This window comes from Thalassophryne amazonica, chromosome 2 (genome assembly GCF_902500255.1).
Source record: "Thalassophryne amazonica chromosome 2, fThaAma1.1, whole genome shotgun sequence".
NCBI lineage: Eukaryota > Metazoa > Chordata > Actinopteri > Batrachoidiformes > Batrachoididae > Thalassophryne > Thalassophryne amazonica.
Window position 1 is genome coordinate 128,411,253 of NC_047104.1, and position 22,173 is coordinate 128,433,425.

Genomic DNA, 22,173 nt, shown 5'->3' on the forward strand with positions numbered 1-22,173 from the left:
TTGAGAGATTGACGATGGATTCGGAGCCGGTGTGCTTTTCAGTGTGAGAAATGGACAGATTTTGCACAGAAATGTACTAAATCACAAGTAAAACTTCGTAAGTAAACCTTTACTTTGCAAAAGAAAAGAGAGCTGCAAAGAAAAAGTAAGGATGCAGGACAAAGGGAATTTTTTGGTTGTTTAATAACAGGTACATTCTAAATGTCAATTAACAGTCATACATCCACATAAAACTACAAACTATTTCATATGAAAGTAGTTAAAGCCAACGTCTCTTCCTTCTCACTCTCTCTCTCTCTCTCTCTCTCAACATGCGTGGGTTTGAAGTTACATGTAATTTGAAATTAACTTGTCGCTTTCACTCATTACCAAATCCTGGGTCTGGAGCTTATTAAAATGATGGCAGTTGAATTAACACTGAGGATTTTGCTCTGTAAATAGAAATGTACTTACACCATTTTTAACAGATAATACTATTATCTAGTATAACTGATGTTATACTCGACAAAATTTTATTGAACTTATTGTAATGTTGTCCTGCTTTTTAACTCACTCGCTGCCAAAGACGTATATATACGTCAATTGGCCGCCAACCGCTCGCTGCCAAAGACGTATATATACGTCAATTACATGTTTTCATGGTAACCGCCGGCGAACATCCTGGCGCAGCTTGTCTGTGGAGATCAAGCTTATACGTGATGTAATTGTGAAGTTAATCCAGTATGAGGCGGTAGTGTGCTCTGAAGGATCGTCAGTGAGAGAAGAAGAGGAGGGCCAGGAGGGTGAGTAGAGGCAAGATGGCGAAAATGAATGGCAAAGGAAAGCTAATGCAGCTCACGCTTCAGCAAGCTCTTTCCCGGAGTACGGAGCGAGAGAGTGTCGGGATCGCCGGTGGTTTGGGTGGGGATCGCGGAGAGGAGGTGTCCCGAGAAATGGACGAAGTTCAACCCGGGCCAAGCCGCGTGCGGCGCACACAAATGGTGGCCAGCTCAGAGGATGAATCCGATGGTTGTAGCGAACCTGACCCGGATTCTTCAGACGAGTGGTTACCGTCTGGATCAGGGAGGAGCAGCAGAGACTCGTCCCCAGACGCTCCGGTCACACACAAAAGAGGTACAGTACAATACATACTTATATATAGCATATATAGCTAACTAACTTTTACTGATCAGATAAAATGAGAGGATTTTCTCACATAGCAGCAATTGTACATAAATAGATAGCTAACTTTTTACTGATCAAAGGAGAGTAGGATTTTTCTCACATAGCAGCATTTGTTATGGTATTTTCTATCTATTTCCATAATTTACAGGTAGTGCAACCAGCACAGCTGCCAGTGCCAATGATGGCAGTGAAAAGAAGAGAGGTAAGAATATACATCCAAAATCTGCACATCACATAGTAGCAATAAAAATTGTTTATTTTATAGTAATGGTATGTATTTCCATAATTTACAGGTCGTGTATCGAGCAGCAGTCATGGAGCAGATTCTGGGTGGCATACAGGTGACTGGACACCAAACGTGTTCCCCTTCACTGCGACCCCTGGACCCCGAAGAGCTGCTGCGGAGCTGGATTCCGACAAACCAGCAGACTTCCTGGAGCTCTTCCTGACTGACGAACTACTTCAACATATTGTTGACCAGACCAACCTTTACGCCACACAGTACCTCAGTGCACACCCAGAAAGTCTGCCACACAGCAGAGGTTCCTCTTGGAAACCGGTGTCAGTCCCAGAACTGAAAAGTTTCTTCGGCCTCACTTTTCTCACTGGCTTTGTCAAAAAGCCACGCCTTGACATGTACTGGAGTGTTGATGAGGTGGACTCTACACCTCATTTCAGTCACACCATGCCACGGAACAGGTTCCAGCTCATATGGCGTTTCCTTCATTTCAATGACAATGCTTCACAGGATGCAGCTGACAGACTGTACAAAGTCCGTCCAGTGTTAGACTATGTTCTTGACAAGTTCAAGGAGCTGTATCAGCCAGGGCAAAACATTTGCATTGATGAGGGTATGATGCAGTGGAGGGGCCGCCTGTCTTTCAGGGTTTACAACCCACAAAAGCCTGTGAAATATGGGATAAAGTCATACATTCTGTGTGACTCTGCGACAGGGTACTGCTTCAATATGCAGCCTTATGTTGGGAGACCGAACACTCTGCAGGATACCATTTTCTCCCTCCTTGATCGCCTCCCAGGCCATGGCTATATGCTCTACATGGATAATTTTTAGAATTCTGTCGCGCTCTGTGAGCGTTTACTGGGAGCACAAACCAACGTCTGTGGGACACTGAGGAAGAATAGGGGGGAACCAAAGACCATCACAGACCTGGCAAAGACTGATCTGGGGGTGGGGGAAAAAGTTGTGCTGCACAATAAGAAGGTGATGGTGGTAGCGTGGCAGGACAAGCGGCTTGTGAAAATGGTGACAACCTGCCACAGAGATAGCATGAAGAGGGTTGAGGTGTGGCAGAAGGGACACAAAGAAAAGGTTCCCCTGTTCAAACCAGAGTGTGTTGTGGCGTACAACTTGTCCATGAATGGGGTGGACAAATTGGACCAGAACATCACGTACTACCCCTTCATACGAAGGTCACTGAACTGGTCCAAAAAGTTTGTAGCTTATATTTTGCAGCTGTGCATGTTTAACGCATACATAATCTACAAACACAGAAACCAAGGAGAATGCAAAAGCCTTCTCACTTTTATTCGCAGGGTCGTGCAGTCCTGGACCACAAAACGTGTGGGCGAAAAAGAGAAGGGCGATGAGAGGGAGGTGGGAGAGCAAGTAGAGGAAGCAGGTGTGGGGGCCGAGGGTGATGGTAGGTCTACTCCGAGGGCGCCTTATAAGACTGACCCAGAGAGCAGACTGGATGGAAAGATGGCCAACCATCACCTGGAACCCCTGATGCCCACCAGCAATAAGGCGAGACCAGCACGAAGGTGTAGGGTCTGTGTACGTAGGGGCCTGCGCAGTGAGACCAGACTCTTTTGTAAGTCCTGTGGTGTCCCCTTGCATGCCGGCGAGTGTTTCACTGCTTTCCATACACAAAGACATTATGCTGATGGGTGAACACATGCACAAACACACACACGTGCACATATGCACAACAGCTGCAACACACCAAAAAAGTTATTTTGTAAATAGTTGTAATAGTAGGGATAGTAGTAGGGAAATTGTAAATAGTTATATACAGTGTCATTTGTTTTAGTTGATATAATTGTAAATAAATGATTATTTTTTTTGCCATCAAAAGCCTTTTTTCCAGTGTTTTTGTTGTTTTTATAGCAGCAAACAATGTTCACGTTTGAGGTGTCACTAAAGTAAAAAATATTCACATCAAAGTCACTGTTCTGGTCGACATGCGTCATTTCACAAAAAGCTGTTTTTCTCACCTTTTTAGTTGGAAACTGGTGTTTTTGGTGAAACCACCCTATGTTCTCCTGCCAATTACTCAAGAATGGAAGAAGGTAGAGACAAACTTTTTTTTTTTGATGAAAGATAAGACTCTAATCTTTCTGATGGTGGTTTTGGTTTTTTCATAGTCATAGCAGACAAAATTCTGTGGGTCTTGAAACATAGATCAAAATTCCCCAAAACAGCTGGCAGTGAGGGGTTGGCTGCTCAGAAAATGGCTGGCAGCCAATGAGTTAATTGTCTAGTCTGTGAAAAAGACATTGAAGTATGAACTTTGTACATTGTACTATGTACATATGACAATATGCAATTATCACTAAACTTGCTGTGTGCATGTAGACTGACCCCAGAATTGTTGTGAAGGTCAAGGCCATTGAGAACAATAAGTTCTTTCTTTTTCTCTTTTCTTTTCCACTTGGAGTTGCCACAGCAGATCTGATATGGATCTGAGTGTCGATTTGGCACAAATCTTACACCGGATGCTCTTCGTGACATAGCTCACATTACATGGAGAATGGGACAGGGGGTCTTGAACCGGGAACAAATGCACTGTCTTCTTGGCCAAGGTCATTTGGAACAAAGGACAAAATGTGAGCTTTTCTGCTTGCTTCCCTACTCCTCCTTGGTCACATGGCTGACTTCCATCAAACTTGATATATTACAGTTTTTCTCCATTGGTTTGGCTCATTTCTTGAAACTGAGATGATATTCCTATAAGGTAAATTGGCCAAACAGACTTACAGTTCTTCGCAACACTTCAGATAACCAGCAAAATGTCATATGTCTCCCAAAACGTTCATTCTTGCTTCAAAATGAAGTCCCTCTCCCATATAAATAGTCAGTATCATAAAAATGGCATAGATCCTTCTCAATTGCTTTGGCACATTTTCATTCATGTCGTCCTCCTGTCAAAATAAACTGGACGGTGCAGCACAACTACATGGATCCTCATCACATGCTCATATCGCTACAAAAACAGTTTACCCATGTGTCAAAACTAAATTCCTTTCTCACACAAATCATCAGTGTCCCCAAAATGCATTGTCCCTTTGGCATTGTGTAAGTACTGCAAGTCAAAATGCTTAGATGTTTTGTCTTTATGGCAGAGGTCTAGCTAAAGGAATACAATTTTCACACCACACACACTGCACTCATTCTGCTGAGGAAATTGTAATTATTTTTATTCACAACACATTACTGTAGGTAGGAAAGAAAAAAAATACAAAGGAAAATGTATACAATATACTATGTATACAAAATACAAAAACCTGCAAAAACAAAACAAAATACATTACAGTATGTAAAAAAACAGTCAAGCATCACAAATTAAATACAGTAACATTCTAACTACTCTGTGTCACTCCCTCTCTCTCCTGGTCACCCTCCTCATCTTCCTGGCCATCCATCTGCTGGTCTGTATGGCCATAAATTCTCATCAACACCGCATCTGATGTGTTCTCTAGCAATGCACCGTGGGAAGAAGCGCCGTGAATGCCTAAGCCATCCTCTACACTGATCGCCTGTTATATCATCACAGGCAGCATCCATCGCATTGAGGAGGGACCTCTGGCTCTGAGCATGATGTTCATACACTCTCCATCTCCAAGTGGAGAAAAATTCCTCAATAGGGTTAAGGAATGGAGAATATGGAGGTAGTGGGACATTATGCATCCCTGGATGTGTGTCAAACCATGCCCTGATGCGTGGGCCACGGTGAAAGCTGACATTGTCCCACACAATGACAAACTGGGGTAGGTGGAGCCCTTCGAGACCCCTCTCATTTTCTGGAACTAAATCCAGATACAAACGGTCCAGGAAATGGAGGAGTTTCTCAGTGTTGTATGGGCCCAAGCTTGCCATGTGTGTGGCCACATCATTTTCAGATATAGCCGCACACATGGTAATATTTCCCCCCCGCTGGCCAGGGACATCCACTGTGGCCCGCTGGCCAATGATGTTTCGGCCACGCCTGCGGCCCTTGGCCAGGTTGAACCCTGCCTCATCAACAAATACTAGGATATGGGGGGTTTCATTCCCCTCTAGTGCCAGGATTCTCAACAAAAGAGAAAAATGAACCAAATCAGTCATATAGATGGGTCACACGGTCACAGCGGTAATACTCTTCACAAAGTCAATATAACCCACTGTGGTTCCAAACCTAGAGTGCAGGCATATGCAGAGGTTCTGCAGGTAGTTTTCTGACACAAATAGAAGGGAGACATAATGATGACAGTGTTCTGTTACAGTTCTTTGGCAACATGCTGTGGTCAGACACTGTATTGTAAAGCTGGATTCCAAAGGCAAAGAGGATACTGGTAACCCTCAGAAATTGGAACCTTTGCACAGTGTAGGCTATACAAACTGATAGACCATGAATAATTGGCTTACCTGCACATACTGGTACCGCAGCTCTTTCACTCTGTCTGTGTTCATTCGAATGGTACTCTGTAGATCTCGTTCATGGTCATGAGGGTTTTCTTCAGTACCCGGTCTATTGTGGATATGCTGATGGAGTTGATGTTTTGGAAGACTGTGTCATTTTGGAGGATTGTGTCATGGATCTGTGTCAGTGTGATTGCATTATTTGCAATGACCATGTTGCAGATCTCTCCTTCTTGGCGAACGGTGAGCAGTCGTCTTCTCCCACCTATATAACGCTGTCGCCCAATCCTGCTCATAGACACAGACAACATGACTATTTGTAGTGTTTGTCTTATGTCTTTGTTACATATTGTCAATCACTTTAATGACTGTATTGCGTACTGCTTCATTCTGCTATCATTCTATAGCTTTTGTAGGCTACTGTACTTACAAATGCACTGCAGTACTACTGTAAACTGCAACACTGTATTTTGTCTAATTTACAGTACAATCATATTTTGTTTGTCATGCTACAATAGTGTGCTGTATCATACTGTGACACTGAGGTGAGATTTTGCAGTAGCCTATGGGCCCACACACACACACACACACACACACACACACACTGAATCAAACACGGTAACAGTACAGTAAGGCTTTCTTAGAGAATTCTGTAGTTGTGTCATTGCCTGAGTGCATACCTGTTTTCCCGGCGAAAGGTTTGTATGATGGAGGAGACTGTGGAGCGTGGCACATTAGGCTGCACTCGGCGCCCTGCCTCTGCCATTGTGAGGTGATGGTTGACTACATGGTCAATAACGGTGGCCCGAATTTCATCCGGGACAGGATGATGTCTGCAAACTCCTCTTCCTCTTATTCCACCACCACGAACCCTCACTCCTCCTCTTCCTACTCCTCTACCACCGCGCAGCCCCAGTCCTCCTCTTCCCGCTCCTCTACCACCACGCACCCTCAATCCTCCTCCTCCTCTTCCTCTTCCTCTTGCTCTTCCTTCTCCTTCTCTTCCTCTTCCCCTTCCTCCAGGTGGAGGTTGGCCTTGTACTTGCGGTCTCTCCATGTTGACATTGGAAAAAGTACTAGCACCAGGCCAAGCTGTATATATACAGCAATGCCAGCATTCAAAATCATAGACAACACCTGTCAGGTAACTCAACAAACTGATGGATTGGTCACCTGTAATGTGGGACACTCCTCCTCGTCAAAACCTGCTTTCACCTGTTTGTCATGAATGTATGAAATGTTCCAAAATATGTGTGCTGTATTGTATTCCAATTTCTTAACTAATTTTTACAATTGAGCAGATTATTCTGCAGATGATGACTTATACGATGAAATTGTGCTGACATGTTTTGGAGAGAACAACCATTACACTGAAAACCAACCAATTGGGATAGATCAGCAAGATGCACTTTTTTGGAAAATGTTCTAAATGTAGGCTGATTGTGTTAAATGTAGGCAACTTGTACATAACCATTTGCAAAGATGTACTAAGTGCTTGGAACATGTGATGAGGCATTTGAAATGTGATGAAAGCAATGAGAAATGCCATTCTGTTCTGAGAAACTGCAAGTTAGTTTGGGGATTTGTCCATGTCATTTTGAGAATGTCATCTCAGTTTCAAGAAATAAGCCAAACCAATGAAGAAAAACTGTAATGAAAGATAAAACCTAGAATTGTTCTTAACCCTCTGGGGCTGACACCGTCGTATATGATGGCTGGCACCAAGCTTTACTAAATTATAAATAAGTTTTTAATGATATGAGATAGAAACTTACTTTTTTGCTGAAAAGTTAACTCCGAGGACTGTTGATCCACCGTCGGCCATCTTTGTACTCCTCATAGAAGCTGTGTGATGATGTGCGCAATGTGAGTGTCCAATTGGAATTGGTTCACCGTCACATGGTTTTCCAAAATCCAATCGTAGGGCAGATTTACCTCACATGATAAACCAAAGATCGTTTTCAGGAGTGATATCTTACTAGTTGGCCCGTTTGAATAGCCCCCTAACTCTTCCAATGCGCCCTACACCATTACGCACAGCAAAAGTGAAAGCAGACGGAGAGCCTCGCATGACAATCTCATGTGCTCAAACAAAGAGTGTGTAACTACCAGGATTGCTCCACTAGTTTGCATTTGAATGTTACTGGATTACTCTGTGGCTCTCTCCCTTTGGCGTAAAGCACTGTTTACCATATCAATGGGGTGAGGGAGAGGGGCCGCTCCTCAGATTGTAGGAGCCAAAGTGTGAAATGAAAGCTGCTTGCAGTCAGACAGAAGACTCCAAAACACAGTAGAAATAGAAATTTGTGATGTGACCTTTGTGTAATAGCAGACAGAAATTGCTTTGAGTTGAAGATAAACAAAGGCGCATAGACCATTTTGTATATATTGATCAAAATGTGCATTTGTGTTTATTGTTTGAACCTTTTTGTTGTACAGTCTTTCACACAAGACCTCAAATTACCTTTACAAAGTGTCAAAACAGTTGTTTATTATAGTTTGCTGTGTGTTTTGAATAAATGTGTGTGGAAAATTATTTTCCGCTTTACTTTTTCCTTTCATATTTCTGATTGTAAACCTTTATTACACTTACAAAACACAACAAAAGCATATACTGAGGTCTGTCAATAAAGTAACGGTCCTTTTTATTTTTTTCAAAAACTATATGGATTTCATTCATATGTTTTTACGTCAGACATGCTTGAACCCTCATGCGCATGCGTGAGTTTTTCCACGCCTGTCGGTGACATCATTCGCCTGTGAGCACGCCTTGGGAAGGAGTGGTCCCGCCCCCTCGTCGGATTTTCATTGTCTGGAAATGGCAGAATGAAAAGGACTTTTTTTGGTTATTACAAGAGCTGGACATCAACCATTTTCCGGCATATTTCACTTTTAACAAGAGATTTTGTCATGGAAAGCCGCGCGGAAGCTTCGCACGTCACGACCGATTCGCTTTGGAAGCAAGACAAAGGAACACCTCCGTTTCGGCGTGTCAGAGGACAAGTTTGGACATGTCTATCTCGGCTTTCAGTGCTTACCAGTCCAGTAAGTATCAGTGAAATTGTGGAGAGCTGGACATGTCCAAACTTGTCCTCTGACATGCCGAAACAGAGGTGTTCCTTTGTCTCGCTTCCAAAGCAAATCGGTCGTGACGCGAAGCCTCTGCGCAGCTTTCCATGACAAAATCTCTTGTTAAAAGTGAAATATGCCAGAAAATGGCTGATGTCCAGCTCTTGTGATAATCAGAGAAAGAGCACACGACGGTCTCGTATCCACAGAGCCATCCGTTTAGAAATGGTCCGGTGGCTTGTGCCGCGTCGTCGCAGCTCGGAGCGTGGCGCGCTGAGCGTCCTTAAAGGGGTCCTTAAAGCTGTACTAACAGACCTTATTCTCTGTGAAGCCTGTAAAATTTTCACAGAAAGCCAGATAAATTTTTCGAATGGTTTCCAGGTGCCAGTCTCTAACAGTTTCTGAAAAAATTCTGATGGAAAAAAGTCCTTTTCATTCCGCCATTTCCAGACAATGAAAATCCGACGAGGGGGCGGGACCACTCCTTCCCAAGGAGTGCTCACAGGCGAATGACGTCACCGACAGGCGTGGAAAAACTCACGCATGCGCACGAGGGTTCAAGCATGTCTGACGTAAAAACATATGAATGAAATCCATATAGTTTTTGAAAAAAATTAAAAGGACCGTTACTTTATTGACAGACCTCATATATTATGAAAGGACAGGTTGTCCTGAAAAAAAAAAAAGAGACATAAAACTTGATTGTGGGATGCAGGGAGAGCTGTTAACAGCAATAATAAAACATTTATGCCAGGCGAGTAAACTGTCCAAAAAATGCCCTCAGACCCGAGAGGGTTAAAATGTCAAGGTCACTGTGGTCAAAGGTAAAAGTTGTAATTTTCTCTCCAATTTCCATCAAACATACACATATGTTGGTGGATCCTGGATTTGGCCAAGTGGCATCAAATGTATCAAAGGTCAGTTTTGGGGGTCAAGGTCATGTTTCCTTGTGCGTTTAATGCCTCTCTTCCACACAGATAGGAGTACTGATTTCAGCCTATCTTGGTATGTCAATGAAGGTTGACCAGATTAATTTTAGCAAACGTTAAGGTAAAGGAATTTGATTTTCAACCTGATTTCTACCAAATGTGGCACACATTTAAGTAGACTCCAGAATGACCCTGGCAAAGTCAGCCAGAGGTCATGCATTTGGGTGAAAGTCAAGGTCAACGGGGTCAACTGTGAGATCACCATAGGCATTACTGTCTTAATGCACACAGGTACTATTACCCAGCAATTTAACAATTCTTGTTTCTACATCAGATGATTCCTTCAAGCCTTTAACAGAAACAAATATTTGCTGTCTGAACATGCTGCCTATACGGCAGTGATCAGCAATCATCTGGAATAAATGATACAGTTTTGGTGCTAGACTTGGTTGTCATCATCGAAAAGGTCGAAGCCCCCACCTTGCTGTCCCCCACACCTTCACCACATCTTCTCTGTCTTTCTCTCTCTCTCACACACACACACACACACACACACACACACACACACACACACACACACACACACACATATATATACAGAAAGCAGAGCAGGCGGCGAGGAAGGAGGCTGGAATGGAGATCACCAGCTCATTTGTCTCTTTATCAGACTGTGTCTCCGTCTCTCCAGAGGAGGTGTCTATTTGAAGAATGTGCCACGGTTGGGAGGATGAATTTGCATGATGAACTCATAATTTATTTATTTATTTTCCATCAGGCAGCACCCCGCCAACATCGCTATTCCTAAAACTGATTTCCATTCCACGCAGAGCAGCTATATATTCTTTGTCAGTTAAAGCCAATGTCTTAGATAATGATTGTGGCCCTTAAGCTGTCACAGATGGAAAACCAAAGATTTGTTACACTTGTACAGAACACGCAGACATAAATCGGCGCGGCAGCTCTGCAAAGCACTGTAGAAACAGGAAGAGTGCGCATTAAGTTGGTAATAGCCATGAAATACAGAACACCTTAAGAATATAACACGATGTCGGTGAAGGATGCGAGTGAGATCCAATTTGATTACTGCAATCACAGTTTGTTTCAGGACAAATGTGCAAATCATCAGCGGCTAAGCCTCAACTATAGGCGCGGTGAACGGAAAAGCACTTCTCACATCGACTTCATTTCCGCAGATGTTGCACCCGTGAATGTGTTCAATAATACTTAAGCTCCGTCACACCTCGAATGATAGCAGAAGAGCTGTGTGCTAATAAAACACAGAATTACTTTGTCATCACCACAATGACTATAAATGCAGCCGGGAGGATAACTATAGCTTCAGTTAAGCGTTCTTACGCTGATGCTTCCGGTCGTAAATATTAGTCAAAAAGTGTTTAGGTGACAGCACAGTTCTGTGCGGCTTACAGAGGGAAGCAATTAAAGTGGAACCCAGAGAAGCAGCCAGACTTTTATAACAATGTTGTTCTCATCTGATGGAAACATTGATCAGCAGCCTTGTTACACAGACGTGTCTGAAGGAATGACAACTGCCTTTTTACTGTTGTCATTTTACAGCAGCGCTGGAGCAGCAGCGGCGGGAACAAACCATGGTCTAAAAAAAATCTTTCTTACCTTAAATTACTTTCAATCCCCCTGTCAGAGATGAATAACATATCAGCAGTGCTGTGATGCTCCCATTTGTTATTTCTACAGCCTAACCTCACTCTTGTGCATATGCATGCATCATACAGCTGAAGAGTGACATGACATGAACCACTGGGGCACAGTAGCTGGAGGATTAAAAACTAAAGCTGATTTGGTTTCCTTGACAACAGTGCAGAAGTTTAACAAATGTGGAACTGGTCTTTCTGTAGGAAACAGGGGTGTTTTTTTTCCTTCTTGCTTTGTTAAAGACAAATGTGGGAGAAATTTCAAGTTGTGTTGCGGAGAAGCTGCTTAATTCACTTGAGTGATTTGTTTCATTCTGCTAAACATTTAATCCTCAAGCTAAAGCTACACTCGGAACGCAGTGATACGATGCACTCGTGTCTTATCAGCGTAATGCAGTCCTGCATCAGTGTAATACAGAAACATATTTCAGAAGGAGCGCAGAACACAAGTGTACACGTTACGGTGTACGTCTCTATCTGTGCAGCAAAGGACAAGCAGGCGCTGGGCGCTGTATGCAGTGCTGCACAGGTTTTGGGTAATCTGGGTAATACAGAGCTCCAATAAAAGAGACAAAAAAAAAAATCTACTGTGTGCTCAAAACATACAATTACTTCCCAACAGTGGTAGGCACTAGAGGTGGGCGATACCGGGAATTTTGGTATTGATCCGATACCAAGTAAATACAGACCCAGTATCGCCGATATCGATACCGATACTTTTTCATATTTAAGCTTCATAGATCCAGAGGATCCAAAGGACCTAGGATAGAATTTCGCCAAAAATTGTACGTGACAACAAAATACTTTATTATCACAATCAACATTTTTGTTTAAAAAAAAATCACTCAACACAACTTAAAACAAAATCTCCTGAGGTAGAGGGCTGACAAACCACAATACAGCAAACTTAACACACCACAACAAATACTGTAAACAGTTTCAAACTTATTCTGTTTTTCAAGTCGAACAATACAATAAAATAATACAAAAAAATAAGGAATTTCTTTCCCTCAGTGCACTTCTCTACATTGTTTTTTAAATAAAGAGTGTAAAAAAATAGAACTTAAAGCAAATTAAAACAATCTTCTGAGGTTAGAGAGCTGACAAACCACAACAGAGAAAAACTAACACACCACAGCAAATACTGTAAACAGTTTCAAACTTGTTCTTTTTTTTCCAAGTCGAACAACACAAGAAAATAATACAAAGAATAAGGAATTTCCTCCCATCAGTGCACTTCTGGCTTTAATCAAAATAAAAATAAGTGAAAATTAAATAAAGAAAGTATAAATAAAGAAAGAGTATGTTAAGGGAAAAACTGTCCTCCTGTTGAGAACAAAGGATTAGAAGTTTTAAAGAACAGTATCATGTTCACAGTGTCACGTGTTGACTCGAGGCGAGCACTGAGTGGGCGGGCCAGGCTGAGCTTGACTGCATGGCTGTTGGCTGGCGCCGCTGAGCCACATGACAGCGTAACAACAAAAGATGAGAGGGGGGAGGGTGTGCTGCTCCATGTTGTGTGACACAGCACAGCGCTGCTCTTACAGACAGAGAGTAAACTTTGATGAATCTCCGTGTGCAGCAGTCAGTGTGTCTGCAGGAGAGAAAAAAAGCTTGAGTATCGATCTTTTTACACGAGGATCATTCAATATCAATAACAGCGTTGGTATCGATATTATCGATATCAGGATCGATCTGCCCACCTCTAGTGGGCACAGTTGAGCTAATCCAATAGTTTTTACTAGCGGATTAGCTTTTCATATAAGTTTTAAAACCATCATCGGACCAATTATCTTCCAATAAATTTAGTTCCGATAACTTTCAGTCCCATAATTTTTTTCGCTGGTGCAGTGAAAAAAGTTTAACAGTCAAAAATGTTTGTAACCCCTAAAATCAAACATTTTAGTCTGTCTGTTGTGTGTTTGTAGCAGACTGGCTGCCTGTCACTTGCTGATGACATCATCATTAATGACAAAACGTGATTGGCCAATCGATGCAGTGAGCATTGTGGATGGTGTACTTAAAGTTCACTTTGGATGTTATAGCGAGTGAGTTCACTCGACACAAAAACAAAATAGTCTAATTTTAACATTATTTTATTTTATTTCGTTGTGGGTGTAATTTAATCCCCAAGACTCGAGAGGACTTTTACAGAGGGACTTTTCTTCATGTTTAGACACTGTCTTGGATTTTTTTTAAAAAGGACGCTTTATGTGGCTTATTTATTCAGATGAATCCCACTAAAGCTAACAGGTAAGAATTTATTTTTACTACATGTATTTTACTCTGCCAATCAATGCATTAATGGACATATTTCGGTTGTTGAAGCCGCAGGGTTCAAAGCGTGTGAAAAAAGCTGCAGCTTTTTAGTTCGTAAATGACGGTGTATCTAATTCCGAGATAAACTCTAATACTTCTAATACTGTGTTTTACTCCTTTTGAAAGATGATGACACTGTTTGGGGTTTTATTTTTTATTCATTAATTTTTTGTGCATTCTTATGTGTTTGTGATCCTTGAATTTACCCAGCAGCGAAAAATGAAAGTGAAACTGGTTTATCAGAAGCCAACAGTGTAATCTGATGTGGCCGAATCAATATTAAAAGTTAGCGGTTATCTGAAATAAAGATTTTTTTAGCAGTTTATCGGTTTAGCATCATAAAAGACAACTTTTCAGTTATCGGATTAATGGTTATCAGAGCTAACTTTTTGGTTAGCTGTGCCGCTGCTTCCCAGCCCAGTTGTTGTGTGGGCCGCCAGAACAGGAGGTACTGCTGGCCCACCACCAGAGGGCGCCCTGCCTGAAGTGCGGGCTTCAGGCACGAGAGGGCGCTGCCGCCACGGACACAGCCGGGAGTGACAGTTGTCACTCATTATTTCCTGACAGCTGTCACTCATTCTTCATCATCTCACTCCATAAAACCCAGACGTCATCTCCACCTCATCGCCGAGATATCGTACTTCTATGGAGGTAACTTTCTCTGCCTGTAGTAATTGATTCCAAGAGCTATTGTTTTGCAGCTGTCAACCAGAGGGCCGGCGTGGGTCGCGACTGTTTCGTCCTACGTCCGTCAGATAAGTGGTTAAACAGACGCTGCATGAGTGTGTGTTAGAGGTGGAGGTGGCATTCCCACCGTTGTTGTTACGGGGTTGTACACACACCCACACTTGACTGTCTTTGTTCTTCGCCAGCAGTACCAGATCTGACAGTCGGGGACGGTGATCACCTGGGAATTCGGGACTTGGCGGCTCCAGTATTCACCAGGTTTGGTGGCGGCGGAAATCGTGTGGTTCCGGCTCTTCTCAGGACAGACGTCTTCTATCCTCGAGCCTGCCCACACGTCACCTTTGTGGATTGACTGTTATCAGATTTTGAGATTGTCTGTATATTCGTTGTGCACCTTCACAACATTAAATTGTTACTTTTTGGCTCATCTATTGACCGTTCATTTGCGCCCCCTGTTGTGGGTCCGTGTCACTACACTTTCACAACAGGATATCTCGGCCAGCGTCATGGATCCCGAGGGGCATCACCTATCTGTTGGACAGCCAATGGAAGAGCAGGGTGCACAGGCGTCTGCAGGAGGCGTGCTCGGTGAGTTGCAGCAAATCCTCACCGCCTTTACCGCTTGGCTGGATTTGATGTCCGAGCAAAACGTCATCCTTAATCGCAGGATGGAGGCTGTCACCGCACAGGTGGAAGCGCGCGATCAGAGCGCTGCTGCGGCTCCTCCTCCTGCCGACCCGGTGCCGGGTATTAACATTCCACTGGTCATTCAACAAACCCCCCCACCATCACCTGAAGCATACATAAGTCCCCCTGAGCCGTACGGGGGTTGTGTGGAGACGTGCGCGGACTTTCTGATGCAGTGTTCGCTCGTCTTTGTACAACGACCCGTGATGTACGCGTCTGACGCTAGCAAGGTGGCTTATGTTATTAATTTGCTTCGGGTTAAGGCACGCGCCTGGGCTACGGCGCTCTGGGAACAGAACTCACGGTTGTTATCAGCAATACACTGGGTTTGTGGGGGAGTTCAGAACAGTGTTTGATCACCCTAACAGAGGAGAGACCGCTTCAACAATGCTGCTGTCAATGCGACAGGGGCGCCGGTGCGCAGCCGAATATGCAGTCGACTTCCGCATCGCGGCTGCGAGGTCCGGCTGGAATAACATTGCGCTCTGCGCCGCCTTCATAAATGGACTGTCATCGGTCCTGAAGGAGCATCTGGTAGCTTAGGAGGAACCGCGGGATTTAGATGGGCTTATCGATCTCGTTATACGGTTAGACAATCGGTTGGAGGAACGCCGTCAGGAGCGAGGCGAAGTACGTGGCCGGATACGTGCTGTCCCTCTCCCTTCCGGGTTCGAAAAGGGGCCGCCCTACCCACGCTCCACAGCCGCAGCGCTCCATGGGGCAACAGCTCCCCCTGCTGGCGTTGTTAAGGAAACGCACAGGGCCAAAATGAGGAGGCTGGTCCGCGGGGAGTGTTTTCTCTGCAGCTCAAAGGAGCACATACACAAAAACTGCCCCAAACGGCCACAACAACAACCGCCCTTAGAGACTGGGCTAAGGGGGGGTCAAAACATTCACGTGGGACACACACAGATTGCCACACGACTCCCAGTTACAATCCTGAGCGGGGATTTAACCCTTCAAGCCCCAGCACGGGGTCAGAAGGGAATTTGCTAGACAGCAGATGGGCAAGGGAGGTAGGGCTCCCTCTGGTGGCGCTTCCTTCGCCATTGCAGGTGCGGGCACTAGATGGCACCCTCCTCCCTTTAATCACACACAAGACACAACCAGTAACTCTGGTGGTGTCTGGAAACCATCGGGAGGAGATTGAGTTTTTTGTAACTCCTTCTACCTCCCGCGTGATTTTGGGCTTGATTGGCCGGATTGATTGGCTGTCTGGGGTGGTGGTTCAGTGGAGCGAAACCTGCCATCGGGTGTGTTTAGGATCCTCGGTTCCTCCCGGTTTACATGCTAAGGAGGAGGTCAAAGTCCCTCCCAATCTGACGGCAGTGCCGGTTGAGTACCACGATCTTGCTGACGTCTTCAGCAAGGATCTGGCACTCACCCTTCCCCCGCACCGTCCGTACGATTGTGCCATTGATTTGGTTCCAGGCACTGAGTTCCCGTCCAGCAGGCTGTACAACCTCTCACGACCTGAGCGCGAATCAATGGAGACCTACATCCGGGACTCATTAGCTGCCGGGCTGATCCGGAACTCCACCTCCCCGATGGGGGCAGGTTTCTTTTTTGTGGGCAAGAAAGATGGCGGACTCCGTCCATGCATTGATTACAGGGGGCTGAATGAGATTACGGTTCGCAACCGATACCCGTTGCCATTGTTAGATTCCGTGTTCACCCCCCTGCATGGAGCCAAAATCTTTACTAAGCTGGATCTTAGAAATGCATATCACCTGGTTCGGATCCGGAAGGGAGACGAATGGAAGACGGCATTTAACACTCCGTTAGGTCACTTTGAGTACTGGTCATGCCGTTCGGCCTCACCAACGCCCCCGTGACGTTCCAAGCCTTGGTTAACGACGTCTTGCGGGACTTCTTGCACCGATTCGTCTTCGTATATCTGGACGATATTCTCATCTTTTCTCCGGATCCTGAGACCCATGTCCAGCATGTACGTCAGGTCCTGCAGCAGTTGTTAGAGAACCGACTGTTTGTGAAGGGCGAGAAGTGCGAGTTTCACCGCACGTCTTTGTCCTTCCTGGGGTTTATCATCTCCTCTAACTCCGTCGCCCCTGATCCGGCCAAGGTTGCAGCGGTGAGAGATTGGACCCAACCAACAAGCCGTAGGAAGCTGCAACAGTTCCTCGGCTTCGCTAATTTCTATAGGAGGTTCATTAAGGGCTACAGTCAGGTAGTTAGCCCCCTGACAGCCCTGACCTCTCCAAAAGTCCCCTTCACCTGGTCGGATCGGTGCGAAGCCGTGTTCAAGGAGTTGAAACGACGGTTCTCTACTACGCCAGTTTTGGTGCAGCCCGACCCTAGCCGCCAGTTCGTGGTTGAAGTGGACGCCTCTGACTCAGGGATAGGAGCCGTGCTATCCCAGAGCGGAGAGACCGCTAAGGTTCTTCACCCGTGTGCCTACTTTTCTCGCAGGTTGACCCCGGCTGAACGGAACTATGACGTCGGCAATCGAGAACTCCTTGCGGTGAAAGAGGCTCTTGAGGAGTGGAGACACCTGTTGGAGGGAGCATCTGTGCCGTTCACTGTTTTCACTGACCATCGGAACCTGGAGTATATCAGGACCGCCAAGCAGCTGAACCCCAGGCAAGCCCGCTGGTCACTGTTCTTCGGGCGTTTTGACTTCCGGATCACCTATCGCCCCGGGACCAAGAACCAGAGGTCAGATGCCTTGTCCCGGGTACACGAAGAGGAGGTCAAAACTGCACTGTCGGATCCACCAGAGCCCATCCTGCCTGAGTCCACTATCGTGGCCACCCTCACCTGGGACGTGGAGAAGATCGTCCGGGAGGCCCTGGCACGGAGCCCGGACCCCGGAACTGGTCCGAAGAACCGTTTGTATGTCCCACCAGAGGCCAGAGTTGCAGTCTTGGACTTCTGTCACGGTTCCAAGCTCTCCTGTCATCCAGGGGTGCGAAGGACCGTGGCAGTTGTCCGGCGGCGCTTCTGGTGGGCGTCTATGGAGGCCGACGTCCGGGAGTACATCCAGGCCTGCACCACCTGTGCCAGAGGCAAGGCAGACCATAAAAGGTCCCAAGGACTTCTCCAGCCGCTACCTGTGCCTCATCGCCCCTGGTCCCACATCGGCCTGGATTTCGTCACGGGCCTCCCGCCGTCCCAGGGCAACACCACCATCTTCACGATAGTGGACCGATTCTCCAAGGCGGCCCACTTCGTGGCCCTCCCGAAGCTCCCAACAGCCCAGGAGACGGCAGACCTCCTGGTCCACCACGTCATCCGTCTGCATGGGATACCCACCGACATCGTCTCTGATCGTGGTCCCCAGTTCTCCTCACACGTCTGGAGCAGCTTCTGCCGGGAACTGGGGGCCACTGTGAGCCTCTCGTCCGGGTATCACCCGCAGACCAATGGACAGGCAGAACGGGCCAATCAGGAATTGGAGCAAGCCCTGCGCTGTGTGACGTCTGCACACCCGACGGCCTGGAGTGAACATCTGGCCTGGATCGAGTATGCGCATAACAGCCAGGTGTCCTCTGCCACCGGCCTCTCCCCATTTGAGGTGTGTTTGGGGTATCAGCCCCCGTTGTTTCCCGTGGTGGAGGGAGAGGTCGGTGTGCCCTCGGTCCAGGCCCACCTGCAGAAGTGCCGTCGGGTGTGGTGCTCCGCCCGTTCTGCCTTGTTGAAGGCCCGGACGAGGGCGAAGACCCATGCGGACCGCCGGCGATCCCCGGCCCCTGCTTACCAGCCCGGGCAGGAGGTGTGGCTATCCACGAAGGACATCCCCCTCCAGGTGGACTCCCCGAAACTCAAGGACAGATATATCGGACCATACAAGATCCTCAAAGTCCGCAGTCCTGCCGCAGTGAAGCTCCAACTCCCGGCTTCACTGCGGATCCACCCGGTCTTTCATGTTTCAAGGATCAAACCTCACCACACCTCACCCCTCTGTGCTCCCGGACCAGCGCCGCCTCCTGCTCGGATCATCGACGGGGAGCCGGCTTGGACGGTGCGCCGGCTCCTGGACATCCGTTGGATGGGCCGGGGGTTCCAATATCTGGTGGACTGGGAGGGGTATGGACCCGAAGAACGCTCCTGTCACTCATTCTTCATCATCTCACTCCATAAAACCCAGACGTCATCTCCACCTCATCGCCGAGATATCGTACTTCTATGGAGGTAACTTTCTCTGCCTGTAGTAATTGATTCCAAGAGCTATTGTTTTGCACCTGTCAACCAGAGGACCGGCGTGGGTCGCGACTGTTTCGTCCTACGTCCGTCAGATAAGTGGTTAAACAGATGCTGCACGAGTGTGTGTTAGAGGTGGAGGTGGCATTCCCACCGTTGTTGTTACGGGGTGTACACACACCCACACTTGACTGTCTTTGTTCTTCGCCAGCAGTACCAGATCCAACAGTCGGGGACGGTGATCACCTGGGTATTCGGGACTTGGCGGCTCCAGTATTCACCAGGTTCGGTGGCGGCGGAAATCGTGTGGTTCCGGCTCTTCTCAGGACAGACGTCTTCTATCCTCGAGCCTGCCCACACGTCACCTTTGTGGATTGACTGTTATCAGATTCTGAGATTGTCTGTGTATTCGTTGTGCACCTTCACAACATTAAATTGTTACTTTTTGGCTCATCTATTGACCGTTCATTTGCGCCCCCTGTTGTGGGTCCGTGTCACTACACTTTCACAACACCAGTCTCACTTTTTTTCTCATGAACATTTGAGTAATTTTGTGACATTTTTTTTAAACTCACCATTACTAACCCTACTCCTACCCCCAACCCTAACCTTAACCATAACCTAACCTTGCTCCTTCTCCTAACCCTAACAACCCCTGACCCCCCCACTGCACTTTTAATAATGTGCACCTGTCAAAGAATAAATTAGAATAAATTTGTGCTCCCATGATAAACATTTTGCACTTTTCGTGACAATATGACGAACCAGTAGATTAATGTATATTTTGTGCTGCTGAATCACGACATGCTGTGAGACTGGGTTGTTACTTCCCATGTTTGTTTAGTTCATACACACATTTTATGTATCTCTACTTTATTACTGGGTGTTTATGGTGATAATAACACACATGGAAATACATTTATTGAACAGAAAGAGAATGTTGGACTACATGAACTATTTCCAGTGGCCGCATGCGCCCCCAAATTTATTTTGAGTATTTACTTCATGCATACAAATTAACCAATCCATGGGAATAATCTGTATGTCACATGCAATATGTGATATTCTATTTTGTCTTCTCTACTGCCACTTCAACACTGCATGGAAACTGTGCATTCTTTGGAAACCAGGTTCCTTGAAAGTCCTTAGTATTAGTTTTTGTTTTTACATTTTTTCAGGTGCTCTGATTTGTGGCTTCAGCAACAGAAACACACATCTCTTTTATGGAAATCTGGTGAACTTTGGCCATAGGTGAGTGCATTGTTATATTGGTTTATTTTTGCTACTGTAAGTGTGTGTGTGTATGTGTGTGTGTCTGCTTGTAATAACACCTATGTAACGCTACACACTTCATGTTATGATGTTATATGGCGAATATGACACCACATCACAGTTTTGAACATGTTCAAAATGCTACATTGCAGTCCAATCTCACCAAAAGGCACACTGATAATACAATGGGTCAGTCTGCATGTAATTTGAACCACACCTGCTCTCAATATACATAATTCATGTGATGATAAGATTATGCATTCCTACAAGGACAGATAAGTCCAGCAGATGGCAGACAGGTTCATATGGTATTTTACATAAACAAACAAAAAATTACTTTTTTGAATCAATCTAGGGCATCAAAGTTCACAAATATCTAATCTGCTTGTCGTGATTATGTACCATTTAAATTTGGAGACTTGTATCCGCTGTGGCGACCCCGAACACAAAACGGGAGCAGCCGAATGGACAACAACAACAACAACAAGATTTGTGTTTAGGCTTTTCCTTTCCCCTTTATGTGTCTTGTTGTTTTCCCTCCATGGTGTGTCATGTTTCTGTCAGCCTGTCTCTGTGTTGCTGGGTGGGAACTCTGTGTTCCCTCCTCCGGTGTACCCATCTGGTCCTCAGCAGCTGCTGGGTCTGCTCACCTGCAGGCAATCAAGCCACTTCAGGATTTAATCGCAGCTCAGACATTCAGACACGGCCCAATCTTTCAGTCTCCATTGTGGTACTGACGTCTAGGCCTCTCCTCTGAAGAGTTTTCATGTTTTGTATTTTTGCTGTTGTCTTTTAGAAATGTCTGCTTACCTGTTCTCTCTATGCTTCAGATCCGCCACGCCCGACTCCTCTGCTTGCCCTGCTCACCTGTTCCTGTCCTCTGCTATCAGCCCACTCCAGCCAAGCCCCCAAATAAACTGTAAAAACCATTCTTTGTCTCCAGGTTGTGTCTACACTTTGGGCCTATCTGACCTTTCCTGCATCAGCCATAACAGTTTAACTGACCTACATATCTATTAATTCACTCACTGCATGTGGTTACATGCATAGGCTTTTCTAAAGCCTAGGAATAAGCAAGACCTGTATTTCTAGAAATATAATACAACATTTTTAAGGGATACTTGACAGGAGTGCAAGGTTGCTTTCAAGTGAGCCACAGTATCCTCCACTGAGCAGTCAGAGGTATCTACAATATATAAAAATAACATGTGTGGTAAACTTGTTTTTGAAGCAGTAAAAATGCTCAGTCAATAGATCTGAATACTAGGGATTCTTAAATTCAAGGCAATTGGATTTGTAAGCAGCCCAGAGGCTTATTCATATTTTACTTTGAGTATGTGGTTTATATATAAAATAGCATCACTGTTTAAATTACATTTTTTTTTTAATTGGGGTGAAAACAAATTGTTATATGTGATAGAAATTAAATAAAAAAACATCAAAGCCAAGGGCAGCAAGGTGGCTTAGTGGTTATATTAACACTATTACCTCACAGCAAGGGGTCGCTTCCCACCTGTGGCCTTTCTGTGTGGACTTTGTGTGTTCTTCCTATGTTTGTGTGGGTTTTTCTGGCTTC

The 22,173-nt window shown here is 45.5% G+C and overlaps 1 protein-coding gene across 1 annotated transcript; it reads left to right on the forward strand.

Annotated features, from left to right (window-relative positions):
• Window positions 1-578: 578 nt before the first annotated feature.
• On the forward strand, window positions 579-3,272 carry LOC117502966 (piggyBac transposable element-derived protein 4-like). The gene is made up of 3 exons (XM_034162110.1): window positions 579-1,113; window positions 1,313-1,366; window positions 1,458-3,272. Exons 1-3 carry the CDS (start codon window positions 798-800, stop codon window positions 2,234-2,236), a joined length of 1,149 nt encoding a protein of 382 aa, XP_034018001.1. The 5' UTR covers window positions 579-797; the 3' UTR covers window positions 2,237-3,272.
• The last annotated feature ends 18,901 nt before the right edge of the window (window positions 3,273-22,173 follow it).